Below are 16259 nucleotides of genomic sequence, written 5' to 3'. Positions count from 1 at the left end.
CTCTCTCTCTCTCTCTCTCTCTCCCTCTCTCTCTCTCTTTCTCTCTCTAGCTCTCTCGTTCTCTCTCTAGCTCTCTCGCTCTCTCTCTTTCTTTCTGGGTAGAGAGAACGAGCGCTTGGCCGGGTTCCAAGCGTGCGGAGACGAACGGACCGCGCGTGCAATCTCAGGAGGAAGAAGAGGAGGAAGAGGAGCAGGAGGAGGTGGAGGAGAAGGAGGAGGAGGAGGAGGAGGAGGAGGAGGAGGAGGATGAGGATGAGGAGGAGGAGGTTCGAGGACGGCGAGAGCAGAAGAAGGAGAAAAGAGATAGATAGAGAGAGAGACACAGAGAGAGAGAAAGAGAGAGGGAGGGAGAGGGAGAGAGAGAGAGAGAGGCTTTAGCCCGAGAACGTCGGAGAGAATCACAGGAGGGTTTCCGTGTGGCGCACGGCATACGGACTACGATGTATTTTTACTCCGGACATCACGGCGCCGGACAACTCGTAAATAGACACTCGCACCGACGCTCTCTTTCGCCTTTACTTCGCTCTCTCTCTCTCTCTCTCTCTCTCTCTCTCTCTCTCTCTCTCTCTCTTTCTCTCTCTCTCTCTCTCTCTTTCTCTCTCTCTCTTTCTCTCTCTCTTTTCTGCCGCCACCGTCGCCGTCGATGCCTCCCTCCGACTGTACCCTCCATTAAGATGGCGGATACTCTCCCCCTCTCGACGAAGCCAACCCTGACTTAATCTACCAAAGTATCGAGTCCCGTTAAACTCAGCTTTTGCATCCTCCAATCCCTCTTTAGCAGACCGCTTATCTACAAACGTATGCGTTAATTAGCCTACCGATACTTCTTCGAAACACTTTTACGTCCTATCTTAGCGAACGAATATCCTATATGTTTAATAGAATTCATCGGATAATGACGGAAGACGTTGCTCAACCATTCGTGTTATTCTTTATCAAAATCCTTTCTGCGAAGTTCTCGAAAAGAAAAAAAAAAAGAAAGAAAGGGAAAATCCAGGGGAAAAAAGGAAAAAGATGAAGATGAAATGCACGCTCAAAAAAAAACCGAAAAGAAAAATCACGATAGAAAAAAGAATGAAAGAAAGAAAGAAAGAAGACATTCAGATACGTGATTCTTTCGCGTCAATATAACGCGAGAGAGAAAAAAGAATTGGAGAGTCTAGGTAAAAATATTTCGATCGTTACGACGTTATCTCGCTAAAGAGAAATATAAAAAGATGTGTAAGATAAACAGCGCGATAGCTAACGATCAAAGCAACGTTGCCTTGAACTTTTGCTTACGGTCACTGTATTCCCGGAGATTCGTCCTCGTATCTGGCATTTGTCGCTAAGACTCGCGTACAGGTGTGTCCGCTTGAGGTCTTTAGCCTCAGAATGGGATAGTGGCGGACAGATCGTGCTCGCGTTCGCCTCTTTGCCAGGAACGTTCCGTTCTACGCAGTATGTACGTTCCCCGTCTCGTTCGAACGTCCTTCGAATTTGAATGGTTCTAACCTTTCTTACAGACAAAATAATTATCGACAATGATAACGAGAAAGTTATTAATCTTTTCTAAAAGATTCAATCCTACGAAATTTCGTGGGACTCGTTCGAGATGAAAACTCGAGACACGAATTCGCATATTTAAAAGGAACACCTCTTCTTTCCTTGTATTTTTCCTCCCGTGTATAACACGCTAAGCTCTCTCTCTCTCTCTCTCTCTCTCTCTCTCTCTCTCTCTCTCTCTCTCTCTCTCTCTCTCTCTCTCTCTTTCTCTGTCTCTCTGTCTCTCTCTACGACGCCGTCACACCAAAATTTATCGCTTTATTTTCCAACGATCGAAATCAACGAAACGCACGAACATCCATCTTCCGTGTCACAAAGATAAGTAGAGATAAGTCTTCGAGGCGTTCCACTTTTTCGCGCCATTTGTCCCCTTTTTCTAATACCATTTTTATTAACGATATATAATACACGCAAAAAAGAAAAAAAAAAAAAGAAAAATAAAGAACGAGAAAAAGAAAAAAAAGAAGCGAATTAAAGGGTCCCGATATAATTTTTCAAACGAAACAATACATCCTTCTTCTTCTTCGTTTTCAACTCGCATAATCTAATATATCTTTCTTTAATATCAAAGGAAAAGTTCAACCTTCGGCATCCAATCGCGTCCTTGTCGCTTTAACGGTCTTCTCCTTTCCAACGATTCCATCACCTTCTACGATAAAAGATGTGTGCTCATAGAAAAGAAGGATAAAAAAAGAGAAGAGGCCTCCGACGAATCGTCCTCGCATCGACCGTTATCCGAGAACAACGATCGAGTCGCCAGGCCAACCTGGAAGAACGACATTCGCGACAAGTCGAGAACCGTTTAGTCGGCTATTGGTATTTTCGATCCCAGTGAAAGTTGCGCGCGACGCTCGTTCCATTCAGGGTCGACGCGACGGACTCGATCGTGTATTTTTCCTATCTTTTATACCTATTCTATGTATGTGTATATAAATACATACACGCGTACATATTATGTACATATAAATACATTCACAATGATATTATTTCGGGAGATCTTCATTTAAAAAGAACCCGAAGATTGATTCGAAGAATTTTCTAAACAAACGAACGATGATATATATATATATATATTTTTTTTTTATATAGAATTATCTATTAAAAAATCGAAATCGCGTTCATTGGACAATGGAGCAGCAAATCGTTAATAAAAATAGAATCCTTCTAATGCGTGCTATGTCGATAGTACCAAAGTAACGATGTCTCGATACTACGAATTAAATCATAATGAATTCGGTTTATCGAAGAAGTTACAAAATGTTTCATCTTACTTTTAGAAAATCTAAAAGTAATCCTGATGTAATAAAGGAAATATAGGGAGACGATTTTTAATTTGTACGATCGACGTCGATCGTTTTTGTCGCTTGAATGCAACTATCCATAAGCTTTGAATCGTATCTTCTATGCATCGTAGCACTGCAATGCCGTAAGAAGAAGAAAAAGAAGTAGTAGTAGTAGTAGTAGAAGAAGAAGAAGAAGAAGAGGAAGAAGAAGAAGTAGAAGAATAAAAGAAGAAGACGAAGAAGAAGAAGAAGAATAAAAGAAGAAGACGAAGAAGAAGAAGAATAAAAGAAGAAGACGAAGAAGAAGAAGAAAAGAGATAGAAGAAGAAGAAGAAGAAGTAGAAGAAGAAGAAGAAGAAGAAGGAAAAGAAGCAAAAGGGATAAGGTAAGAAAGAGTAAGAAAGAGAGACGTGGAAAAGGAAGCGAAGGAACAGCCGATGGAAGAAGAGGGCATCCCCTCCAAACGCTATTATCGACGCTCGCTGTACGTAACGAACGACGAACATTTATGTGTGTGTGTGTGTGTGTGTTATGCGTACACGTGTATGCGTGCACGTGTACGTGTGTTGCGTGTGCACGCGCGCGCACGCGCGCACCTCGTCGCTGCGCTTCTTCGTGCCGCGCCATTTTGCTACGGTGCTCGTTCACGTTGCTTCGAAACGTTGAACCTTCCTATGCACCAACGACGATGCAACGTACGCGATGTTAACGAACCGATACGGTTTCAAAGAAAAGAAACTTTTTTTTTTATTGATAGTTTCATTAAAGAATTTCCTACTAATATCTACATCGCGTGACATCTGTTCGAATTTGTCTTCCAAAAATGAAAAATTTATGGTTACGTTCAAATCTATAAAAAGAAAATTCCTCGGTAACAATACGATACTCTCTGATTCGTTTAAATAGTCATGATGCGCGATCCGCTTCCTCTGGTTCACGTGACTATCCGCGCTATACTTCCTGTATAATGTAACAAGATAAGTGCGTAGGAGAAACTTTCGATTCACGCGCGAATTCCTCGTGAACCGGAGCAAAGCTAGCTATAACGCGGACATAGTTACATATGTATTATATTTATATGTATATAAATGTTATTATTGTTATACGAGAACGAGCGAGATTTTTTGTCAAACTTGGAGGACCGAAACGATTCCGATGTATATATTACATATATTTCCAATTTGTGTATATATATATATATATATATGTATGTATGTATGTACATATACATCGTTATTTTTAATTATTATAATAAAGAAACGCACCGAAAACGTGGTTTATCAAACTTGATGAATTTTAAATATATATTTACCAAAGATTTAAATCAAAATTGGATGTATAGCCGAGCAAACAACAAGCACGTTTGTAGCTCGGAGTTACAGGTGGAGTATGTAAGAGACGGTCGAAGCGAGACGCTTCGTAAGGCTTCACGAGAAAATTCGCTTTAAAGTTAGGATGACAAAGGGAGGAGAGGTAAGGGGCGAAAAGAAAGAAATACCTGACCGTTCTTTTTTTTCCAAGAGATGGGAAAAGATATTGTTAGAAAATTCGATAGTAGAAACACCGAAAAGCTTTTGTAAAAGCAAGGGACTACTCTGCAGTTACCTGGATAATCCGACGTGAAACGTATAAAAAAAAAAAAAAATAATAAAAGCAGAAACTAAGATGGACAAATTAAAATTACCTGCAAAGATTTCTTATTGCTTCTTAAGTTTTGTCCGTACAAATAAAGAAAAAAAAATACGCACAAAAAAAACTGCGGCATATGTAAGAAGAAAGTAGAAAGGAAAATAAAGTAAAAAGAAAATAGAAGTAAAATATTATGAGAGACGAATCTGAAAACCTTTTCAAGCCCAAATTATTGGCATAGAAAATGATTTAAGATTGCAAGAACATTAAGTGACGCTTTAAGAGTAAAACTTTCTTCGTTCTTTTCCTTTTTTCCAGGCTACGTAAAAAAAAAAGAAGAAGAAGAAGAAGAAGAAGAAGAAGAAAAGAAAAAAGAAAAAAGTAGCATAAGTACCCCTCGATTTTCAAGCTTAGAATTACGGTAAAACGAGCAAAACGACATCAAGATTCGAAAGAGAAGGCTAATCTCTTATATCAGCGTGCAAAGAAGAGCGGTGGTAGGTGAAAGAGAACGAGGATGAAGCGAAGGCGAAGGCAAAGGCAAAGGCAAAGGCGAAGGAGAAGGAGGAGTAGGAGTAAGTAGGAGTAGGAGGAGGACGCAGTCTCGAAGGGAACTTCCCACGACAGGTGACACGTGGGAATCTCAGTCACGGCGACGCAGGTGGATCAGGTTCGAAGAACGAAAGAGACGCGGCCGAGAGGTAGTACCTACACTGCGGGAAGGTAAGAAGGAGAAGGAGGAGGAGGAAGAGGGTCGAGGGAGGCCAAGGGAAGCCGAGAAGAGGAACACATACATATATACATAGGAAGAATATAGGCAGTGAGCGAGGCAAGCGTGTCGTTCGGAGAGTCGTATCCACGATAGACGGCTAAAGGCCCATTCACACCGTTCGATACGAGACGTCGATCTCTCGGTAGACCTTTGAGCGGGTTTGTTTGGCCTGAGGCTCAACGAATGGCATTCCCAAGGCGAGAGTAGCCACCGACTACGACGAACCGATCGCTTTTTGCTTCTACGTCCCGAATTCTGGGAAGGTTCGGGGAAACTTTTTAGGCAGGTTGCGACGCGTTCGATCGAGAGAACAACCCGTTCGTGGGAGAGGTAATCCGAACGAAAGAGTACAATCGTTTGGAAACGCGTGCAAGAGATGATCCGTGCGTCTGATTCGAGGGAAGAACAAACGAGATGGTCGACACGGACCATTTTAATTTACATGACGAACGAACGAAGAAAGTTACCGAGGAAGACGCTTGCAGAAAGAAAAAAAAATGACTCTACAGCTGCATTGCAACTTTTCCAAGAAGCTTCGAGCTTATCAAACTGATAACTCGAAGCGAAAGGTGAACTAAGTCGCCATGCTCCTTACTATTATCACGAGACGACGACGATGACGTCGACATCTTACCAATGAACGCGCGAACTCCATCCTTTTTTTTAACCCTTCGTATCATCTAGATCTCTTTTTTTTTCCTTATTTATTAATATCTTCTCTAACGAAAGAATTAGTTCGACTTCATTTTCCAAGGACTTTGTCTGTGTGGACCAAGCGCGGCCATCTTGCACCGGTTACGAACGGTTCCTTGTAAAGCATTTCGATTACCCGATCGATCATTCAATGAAAAGAGTCGGAACGTGAAGACCACGCGTCGTGAATCGCGAAGAAAAAGAGAATCATAAATATCAGTTACCTTTTAACATTTTCAAATGTCGCCTTTCACTTCTATCGGTCCATCGTTGACACCGATAGCGCATCCGGAGTCTTCTCAACATTGGATTCGATTTCTTTCATCGTTTTCTATTTGTTTATCGTTGGCATCGAAAAGAGGCCAAATGAACGGTCATTATCGTTCGATCGTTTCAAGCAGAAAAAAGAAAAGAAAAAACAAAAAAGTCTGTCTTATTACCCGTATTAACAGTAAAACGTTTTAAAACGAAGAAAAGGTTGTCATAGTGAGTAGAGGAAAGCAACTCACGCGCATCGTCGAGAACAATGGAATCGAGAGTCTCGTTGGATCTCATAGAATCGATATTAGTATCTAGCACGTGTCACTGTACAGTAACTGGTATTGGTATCGGTATTAGTGTTGGAGACACGCATACGCATTGAACGTCGCGCGTAAGAAAGGCGTATCGGGCGTAACGTTACTTTCTCGCGTCGTGTGCTCGAGGCCGCCGCAACAGTCGCCGCGCGGAAACGCTCAAATCGTCCTTCGTCCCGTTCTCCTTAACACGCGGACGCCTTTATCGTTCTTCGTACGATCCAAAGAGAATTTATCTCCCTTTCCTTTCTTTCGTAGTTTCTCTTTCGCTCGATCTTTTTCTCTTCTTCTTTTCTTTTCCTCTTTCTTTGGAATAATCACGATAACACACGCAGTATAATAATTATTAAACGAGCGATTATTAATAAAAATAGATATGTCGGGATTAACGACAAGTCGCGTTATCTATTCGTTAGAAATGAAATTCGAGAGTTTCTTTCGAAATCTCTAAGAAAATCCGTTAACTCGATAGGTCACTATGTCTCGACGTACGCGGGAAAAAGATCGAAGGAATTTTATTGCTTGCCGATAAAACGAAATCGAATCAAGCGATTACTAGGAAAATGCGTAATTACATAGAAGCCAATCTATCGTAAATGAATTTATCCAATTAGCGCCACGTTAACGATCGTACCGTATACGTTGGCGCTTAACTTTCTTAGCGATAATTCGTCATTTTTCCGAATGCCAATAAAAATGGAAATAACGAGCGTTCGTATTACGAGGAACGTGATTTCAACGACGATTCGAGCGATACTCGATCGCTTCGGTCAGCGTCTAACGGTACGACGCAAGTCGAAGGTTCCTTCGGACTTTGGCATAATCGCTTGGATGCGATCTCCGCTAGATAAAATCAGCCCATTAAAGTTCCATCTTCGTTAGCCGTAATAACATAACGGTTTAAGCGCACGAGACTCGCCTAGAACACGCCGCCAATCTTCTAACCGTCAAAGAAGAAATCTTATGTCAAGAAATCGGCGAAATCTTCGCGCCCGATTTCCGTCCATTTCTCAGAGAAACGATTCATATATCGTTTCTCTGAACGCCACTCTCGAACAATACGCGAACGCGTATGCCGCGCGATCGTAAAAAGTAAGTCGCGTAATTTCCCTCCCTATCGAGATATAATCACCGGCCTATTTCGTTTCTCGTCGTTAAAGCCTTATCGCGTATACGGTGTATTTCGAGATTCGTTTTAACTGATACGATAAACGAGTATATTAAAAGAGACAGAAATCAGATAAAGCAGGAACAAAGAATACCGTACGATTTTATTGAAAAATAAACATTTCTTTTCTCTTTTTTTCTTCTTTTCTTTCTTTCTTTTTTTTCGTTTTTTTTTCTCTTTTTCTTTCTTTTTTTTTTTTTTTTTTTTTTACTTGATACAACAAGAGACTAAATGGAGTAGAGACATCGCGGGAAATATTTGTAGGCAAACTTTTGAGGTTTTTGAAAGGGAAGAACGTGAACCGAAGGAAATTTCGATGAGTAGGTTAAAAATTACGATCGTCGAAGATAGAAGGAGAGAAAGGGATCGCACGAATCGAACGACGTAGAAGAAACTGGACCTAAGCCGAAGGCACGCAAAGGCGAATACCGAGAGACCGGCTTGAACAACAAAACTGCCACGACTCCTTCGTCGTTGCTCAAGCCTCCGGACCGCATTCGCGTCCATGTTTCTGCGCGACGAATCGTACCACCGGCTTTGCGCGTCACATTTTTCGTCCACTTTATTTAACGTCGTTCGATAAAATGCGTCGACGGTGCAAACAACGTCTTTACATTATATTCAGACATTTCATTTCAGAGAAGCACCGCTACACAATGATCTTTTCGAAGCTTCTCTCCGATTTTCCACAAGCTAATTGAACGCATTGTGCATCCGAAACGGTCATTTAAAAACTAAAAAAACGACCGCTCGTATTTGCGTCAGCACGTGGGAATAAGAATAATAAAAATTCCGAAGCAAAGAAGAATGACAAAAGGAAATAGCGATAACGTCGTCGTAACGGTACCGAGGCACGTTGACGTAACCGATCGAACGAAGGCAAAATAGCGAGGATTTATCGATAGCCAACAGGTGGAAGAATCAAAGTCCGCGAAGGCAGGCGCCTGCGTGCGTACAAGGAGAACGGGAGGAAAGGGAAAGAAAGAAAGAAAGAGAAAGAGAGAGAGAGAGAGAGAGAGAGAGAGAGAGAGAGAGAGAGAGAGATAAAGAGAGAGAGAGAGATAAAGATAAAGAGAGACGAGGTACTCACTTGAGGAAATAGATCTGTCCCTCGGCAGTACGCGCCTGTTCCCATCCGTGTGGCAGGGGTCCCAGGTCGTCGACCGTGCTGATGACGTCGTAACTGCGTTGCTTCTGATGATGGTGGTGACGCGCGTGCGGCTGCGGCGCGTGTTGCTGCGCCTGCTGCGCGGACGCGTAAGTTTGCTGCAGGGATGCAGGGCTGCTGTGAGCGCGCGGATGCGCGACCGTCAAACCAGCCGCTGCGGCGGCCGCTGCCGCGGCTGCTGCTGCTGCTGCCGCTGCTGCCGCGCCAGCGGCAGCGGCACTTCCGGCCGGTCCGCTCCCGGCGCTCGCACTCGCGGCCGTGCCCGCAGAGGCGCCGGCCGCACCGTTCGGTGGACCGCCGTTCGCCGTTCCGCCAGCAGGTCCGCTGTTGCCCCCGCTGACGTTCGCGTTCGCCGCTGCGGCCGCGGCCGAGACGACTCCCCCAGCTCCTCCGACACCGCCGCCGGCGCTTCCTCCGCCGGCCGGACCGCCTCCGCTACCATTCGCTACGCCAACGCTACCACCGGCCCCACCACCCCCGCCCCCGCCACCGGCGCCACCACCCACGACGGAGACGTTACCACCGCCGGCTACACTGCCGCCGCCACCGCCGGACGATTCCGCGTTACGTCCTCCGGCGCTTCCCGTTACCGCGCCGGAAGCGCCTCCGCTGCCGCCGGCGCCGAAAGCCGAGTCGGCTGAATTTTCGCGCGAATGCGAGATCGACGGGCTTCTACTGCCGGTCGATGGTGGGTTGAAAAACGAGTCGGGTAAATTGCGCATACGCAACGGCACTTGAAGCGGACGTTTCGAGTCTGGCTTCAAGACCGTGTCGAACAGAGCCTGTAGATCGGATTCCGAATTTTGATCGATCCTCACGACGAGATTGCTGTTCGACAACTGATCGATCTCCTGATTGAGCGCCATTTTGGATCACGCGGTCCGCCGTGCGCTCTCGATCGTCCCCTGCTGTTGTTGGTTCTTCTTCTATTACTTCTTACTCGCCTCCTTCTCCTCCAGCTCTTTTCTTTATTCGTACTCGTTCGTCTCTACCTTGTTACTCTCGCGTCGCACCGCGTTGCGTTGCGTTGCGTTGCGTTGCGTTTCGTTATGTTGCGTTGCGTTTCGTTGCGTTGCGTTGCGTTGCGTTTCGTTGCGTTGCGTTGCGCTGCGCTGCGTCGCGTCGCGTCGCGGCGCCCGTGTCCTCCTCCACCTCCGCCGCCGCCGCCGCCACCGACTCCTATCTTACGACGCTTTTTCCTCCACCGTCAGCACCGCCGCCGCCGCCGCCGCCGCCGCCGCCGCCACCTCCTCCTCCTCCTCCACCACCGCCACCGCCCCCTCCTCCGCCGCCGCCGCCGCCGCCACCACCACCACCACCACCACCGCCGCCTTCTCCTCCTTCCTTCGCCACCGCCTCCGTCTTCTCTTCCGCGCGCTCGCGCACACTCTGCCTCTCCTTTATCTTTCCTCTCTGCCTCTCTCTCTCCCCCCACTCACTCTCTTTCTCTCACTCCTTCGTCGATTCTCTTGCCTCCGTTTTTCTCGCGGTCTCTCCTCTCTATCTCCTCCCTCGGCGATATATCTTATCCCTCGCCGTCTCGCACTTGTCTCCCTTACGATACACCTGCGTATGCGAAGGCATACGACACGCGATTCTTACATACGCACCCCCTTTCAAGCCCCTCCGTTTCGAGCGTTCGACGGTGGTGGACGACAAAAAGGCACGAAACACACCCCACGACTCGCCGCCACGGTTACGGAAGCACTAGGCACTGGATCGACGATGGCCTGACCGTTGGCGCAAGTCGCTACGCTACGCACGTCGCCGAAGCGCCGAGCCGAGCCGAGCCGAGCCAAAGCGAGGCGTGTTGGCCTGTTGCTCCTTCTTGGCAACCTACTGCCTTCGGCGGTGCCTACGCTACCCACCGCTGGTGGGGTGAAGATAAAAATCACCGTAGAACGTCTCTCAACGAAAGCGCGCCGCAATCGTTCCAAGAGATTACCTACCGACCAATAAAAGACGCGATCTCGATGATACGCGAGAATTAAGAACCCTCCCATTGGTTGAGCTCCGTTCCGTTAGCGAATTCCTTCCCTTTCTCTTCTTTCTTCTCATCTTATTGGTTCGTTCCGTTTGTTCCGATTCGTTCTTCTCTTCCAACTTTGCAGTCGATCAAGCTCGATTTTAAGGTTAAAAAAAATGTTTTCGTGTTTTTCCTTTCGTTTATCTTTCCTTCGACTTTCGTCAGACTCGAAGAATTCAACGATCCTGAATCCTACGATCGAATTATTTTTACGAACCAATCGAGAACTCGCAAGAAATCTTTCTTATATAGATGCGCGAAATAGTGCAAATGATTCAAATGCATCTTTCGAACCGCTTCGGTAACTCCGCCATCTACAATGGCCGATGTTCGAAGCCTTCGATATTTCGGTTGTAATTATTTTAATTTATTGCCAAAAATGTAATATTCGTCGTTTGAATTAATTATATTTTTACAAACGGAATGATATCTATTTTAGTCGCGTTAAATTATTTTCATCCACAGAACGTGCTTTTATCGAGTAAGAACTCGGTGATATAGAAACGAAGATGTCTTCTAAGAGGTATTCGGTTGTTTATGCGTTCACGATTAGTTATCCTTCGTTAGTTTTTATATCTTAATAAATTAGAAAATAATTCCAATCCTTTACCTTTTAATTTACGCGATTGTCCGAGGTCGAATATGAATCGATGCTCTTTATTCAAAGTGATATTTTCTTCCTTTGTTAACCTGTCGCAGTTTCTTCTTTAGAATGTGTTTCTTTCGACTATACTTTTTGTAACTCCATGTGACGACGTTTCGTAAAATTTATTGACAGCTTTGATATCGTTGTACAGCTTTACAATCTGAGTTAATATTATGTTTAAGAAACTTGCGTTATAAATCGCAACGTTTTTATCAAGAAAAAAAAATGCATTAAAATGTACGTAACTTACTGTTATATTGAAATTTTCTCAACTTTCTTACTTTATGCTTTGCAGCGAATTAAAAAAGTTGTCCGAAGAAAGCTTAACGAGACAACCTGAGGAAGTATTTGATATTATATGCAAACTAGGAGAAGGGTGAGTATGCAATTTGTGCTGGTATTTAAGTACATTTCTAAAGTTGCTTCTTAAAATCGGCTATGTCCTAATCAACAAATTATATCTTTATTAATTTGCAAACGATTATAATCTAAAGGAAATTTGTTGAAGATAGAAAAGGCTTATTACTTCTGATTTTAAATACACGTGTATGTTTTTCTATGATTGTACATAATGCAGATCTTATGGATCCGTTTACAAGGCACTGCATAAAGAGAGTGGACAAGTGCTTGCTATTAAACAAGTACCTGTGGATACGGATTTACAGGAGATCATCAAGGAAATTTCAATTATGCAACAATGTGACTCCCCATACGTTGTTAAATATTATGGAAGTTATTTTAAAAATACAGACTTATGGGTAAATGCACATGAAATTGTTTGAAACAAGTTTATATAAGTAAAAAAGATATATCTTATTTTTTGAACTTTAACGATTGTTTAATGACTGTCTTTCACTGCATGCAATTTTATTGAGTTGTATAATAATGTTGAATTATTTATCTTCTAGATCGTGATGGAGTATTGTGGTGCTGGATCTGTTAGCGATATTATGAGATTAAGGAAAAAGACGCTGCAAGAAGATGAAATCGCTACGATTCTCAGTGATACCTTAAAGGGATTAGAATACTTGCATTTAAGAAGAAAAATACACAGGGACATTAAAGCTGGAAATATTTTACTAAATAACGAAGGACACGCTAAATTAGCCGATTTTGGTGTAGCGGGTCAATTGACTGTAAGACCTAATACTTTTATATTTATTTCTACGGTATGAGAAAGTAAAACTGATAACGATTGTTTTTTTACATAGGATACAATGGCTAAACGTAATACAGTAATTGGAACGCCATTTTGGATGGCACCCGAAGTAATACAAGAGATAGGATATGACTGCGTCGCGGATATATGGTCGCTCGGTATAACGGCTTTAGAAATGGCCGAAGGAAAACCTCCTTACGGGGATATTCATCCGATGAGAGCTATATTTATGATTCCAACTAAACCTCCACCTAGCTTTAGAGAACCGGACCAATGGAGTCCAGAATTTATTGACTTTGTCAGCGGGTGCCTTGTTAAAAATCCAGAAGAGAGAGCTACGGCGACTGAATTACTCAATCACGAATTTATCGGTAAACGTTGTACATCTGTTGCAAAAAATATATGTAGATAACTTCTATTAACTTTTTGTAATTCGTATAACAACATATCGTTACAGGCAATGCGAAACAACCAAGTATTCTTAGTCAAATGATCGCTGAAGCGCATGAAATACGAGAGAAGCAAAGTGCGCATCGTGCACATGTTATCAACAACGTCGCGATCAAAAATCAAAATCAAGCGGATGATTCGGTAATGTCTCCTAATAAAACTTACATTGTCATGCATGAATTTACATCATTTTTTCGAGTGTTTAACGTAATAATGACGTCATTCTATCTACGAATATCAAGGACGAAGAAGACTGTAGTGGTACTATGAAACCTTTGCCAGAGGACACAGGAACGCTCGTTCCCAGTCATGATTTACCAGACACTGGAACGCTTGTATCTGCAGTATTAGATCTTGGTACAATGGTCATTAACAGCGATACCGATACTGAAGCAACTATGAAAAGTTAGTAATCTACATTTATACTAAGATGTGTATGTAAAAAAAATACTATTATTATATTATTATATACGCGTATCTGTGTAACTACTTCTAGGGCATAATACTGGATCAGTCGAATCTGGGAAGAAATATCGACCTTTGTTTCTAGATCATTTTGATAAAAAGGAAGCACCTGAGATAGGAAAAGTAAGTTTTTGAACAAAGCTTTGAAGGCATTAATTTAAAAAAAAAATTTAATTATAAATATGTTTAGGGCAATGGGCAAATATCAGGAGCGCATAATGTAGAGATCGCTAATAAAATTGAAGTTCAAGGTGCTACAGAATCTCAAAGGTTTCAAAGTCATTTACAATTACAACTCAATCAAATATCGCATCCGGTGCAAGAACAACCGCCTAATAACGTAGGCAAGTTTCAAAACGTATTTACGGAACGTGATTTTGACTTTGTAAGTATATTACCAAGTTATACGATATAATTTCACATATATTACAAATTAGGTTTTACTTACAGTCAATAATCTTCTTTTTTACAATTTAAATACGTAGACATTGTTTAGACAGAATAGTAGTTTCATGTTTGTTGAAATAAATTCTTATCTTTATACATTAACCAAACACTAATAACAATTAATATTCCTGCAGTTAAAGTTTCTATCTTACGAAGAATTGCAACAGCGAATGGCTAATCTGGACGCGGAAATGGAACGCGAAATTGATGAATTAAGAAGAAGATATCAAACGAAGAGGCAACCAATTTTAGATGCCATGGATACTAAACGAAAGAGACAACAGAACTTCTAACAGTTTGACTTCTTTTTTTAAACAAACGAGTGTGATGATAGATAAAGAGTGTACAGTTGTATAAACAAATAGATTTTATCTACTTTATCCCTAGTTTCGTCAAAGAAAAGGGCATTTATTTTATGTACATTTATCTAGCAAGAGATATAATCATTTTAAAATAACTTCCCTCTTCAAATAAATGCCGCTTGTCTTTGGGAAACTAGGGTATATAGGTAATACTAGCCAATAGCCTCACGTCACCAATGTAAATTATTTTACATGATTTAGGTGAAGAAACAATAACTCTACTTAACTCTTCCTTCATTTTTTTCGTGTTTTTCTTTCTTTTCTATTAAATTTACACATATTTACTGTTAAATATACTGTTCTTACAGAAAGTATATGTCCCTTTTTAGGGTTGATTAGGAAATGCAAGAAGGTGTGCAATGCATGTGCAACGGTAAAGCATAAAGTTTACAATTGTTGGCTTGTTTGGAAATGAAATTTGACGATATAATCTTGCGTCTACTAGTCACGTTCAATGCCATTTATTTTAACAAGAATATTTGTAATAAGATCATTATTAGAGCTTGGATATTGGCTTTCTAAAGCTATCCCCTTACTTGTTGCTTGCGCTAATAAACCTCATTGTCGTTCGAGGTGCAGTGAAAAATTTAAGGTCATATCTAACGCGATAATATGGCCAGTGACCTGAAGTTTTAGAAAGAGATACCACTACAAGCCCTGAACATCATTCACATGATACATACATACATATATATAAATTTCGTTTTAGGCATTTAAGTATTTTCATTTTATCAAACGCGAATTATACTTTATTGCTAATTCTACTGCCATACATAGTATATAATTTCAATTACGCGTGATGTCAATATTAGCTTACATCAATTTAATCTCACCTTGAGAGACTTTCTTTCTTAAGCACGAAACACCATGTATTTTAAACATATAAGTTTTTGCATTCTCATACATGGTAAGATTTTACGTAGGTCTACGTAATATCATGGTGGGTGAGACGGTACATTGCAAAAAAATATTTCGTGAAAGAACTTACTAGGATTAGTCTTCCCTATTAGAGAATAGTCTTATATTTCTCTACTTCGCAATACTAGGGTATTGAAATTATTGAAATTGCGAAGTTGTACGACTACTAGTAACGATTATGATATCATGACATTAATAATCATCGATTAATTCAACAAAACAATATTTATATACAATTCCCAAGTGTGGCAAGTTGTCATAATGGTGATTCGTACTTGACTCATTGCCTAAAATTGTAGAGAATGACTACATACAGAGTAATTCTTTGCTGACGTTGGGCTATTTCGTACATATATAATAAAGGTAGATCGATGACACTTAGATCCTGTAGCCAGAACTGAACTTACTTTTTATCCGTTTGAGGAATGATACAGAATAATAACATATTTTTGATATAGAAAATATGCACGATGTCAGTAATACAAAATCTGAATTTCAATTACTCTAAACTAGATCAATTGGATTATTTTTTCAATTTGCTTTTTTTTTTTTTTGGAGCCACTAAGAAAATTCGTAAAAATTATTATAGAGATAGAACTTCTTCTTCAACAAAGTGACAACTCTTGTAATAAGTGTTCGGTTTATCTTCTCCCTTTTTTTTTTGATAGAAATGAAACCTATTGTATAATGATTTTTGCTTCATTATTTGCTTCTTTTATATAACGTTGAGAATAATATACACAAATTGTTACTTTCATCGATATTTGTGGCTTCATTGAAATCTCCTATTCTCTGTATTATTCAATATGAAACATATTTTAGATATTCGTTTCGTTTTTCCTTTCATTGCAATCTTAAAAAATTATGTATTATAAAATATTTTTCATTACATATAAAAAGCTGATTTTATATTATATGATTCGTATTTAAAATGAACAAAAGAATATCACATC

General features: G+C 41.4%; 2 protein-coding genes across 3 annotated transcripts in view; one reads left to right on the top strand and one right to left on the bottom strand.

Moving 5' to 3' along the window:
• Nucleotides 1-10054, bottom strand: part of LOC122632134 (transcriptional coactivator YAP1-like) — a 16722-nt gene extending 6668 nt beyond the window's left edge. Inside the window, exons 1-2 of one of the 2 annotated variants that reach the window (XR_006327814.1) lie at nucleotides 8756-10054; nucleotides 1282-1498 (exon numbers count right to left, since the gene is read on the bottom strand). Coding sequence is in view for 1 of the 2 variants with exons in the window: in XM_043818661.1 (XP_043674596.1) it covers nucleotides 8756-9699 (944 nt within the window). In the remaining variant the exon portion in view is untranslated. The remainder of the gene's footprint in view (nucleotides 1-1281; nucleotides 1499-8755) is intronic. The other variant, XM_043818661.1, reaches the window with a different exon arrangement.
• Nucleotides 10055-11104: 1050 nt separating this feature from the next.
• On the top strand, nucleotides 11105-16067 carry LOC122632135 (serine/threonine-protein kinase 3). Its single transcript, XM_043818662.1, has 10 exons — nucleotides 11105-11382; nucleotides 11801-11881; nucleotides 12083-12263; nucleotides 12414-12641; nucleotides 12717-13035; nucleotides 13122-13255; nucleotides 13357-13519; nucleotides 13611-13702; nucleotides 13770-13964; nucleotides 14161-16067. Exons 1-10 carry the CDS (start codon nucleotides 11369-11371, stop codon nucleotides 14317-14319), a joined length of 1566 nt encoding a protein of 521 aa, XP_043674597.1. The 5' UTR covers nucleotides 11105-11368; the 3' UTR covers nucleotides 14320-16067.
• Nucleotides 16068-16259: the final 192 nt, after the last annotated feature.

This window comes from Vespula pensylvanica, chromosome 9, assembly GCF_014466175.1.
Source record: "Vespula pensylvanica isolate Volc-1 chromosome 9, ASM1446617v1, whole genome shotgun sequence".
In the NCBI taxonomy this organism is placed as follows: Eukaryota; Metazoa; Arthropoda; class Insecta; order Hymenoptera; family Vespidae; genus Vespula; species Vespula pensylvanica.
This window is presented reverse-complemented; position numbering and strand designations above follow the sequence as displayed.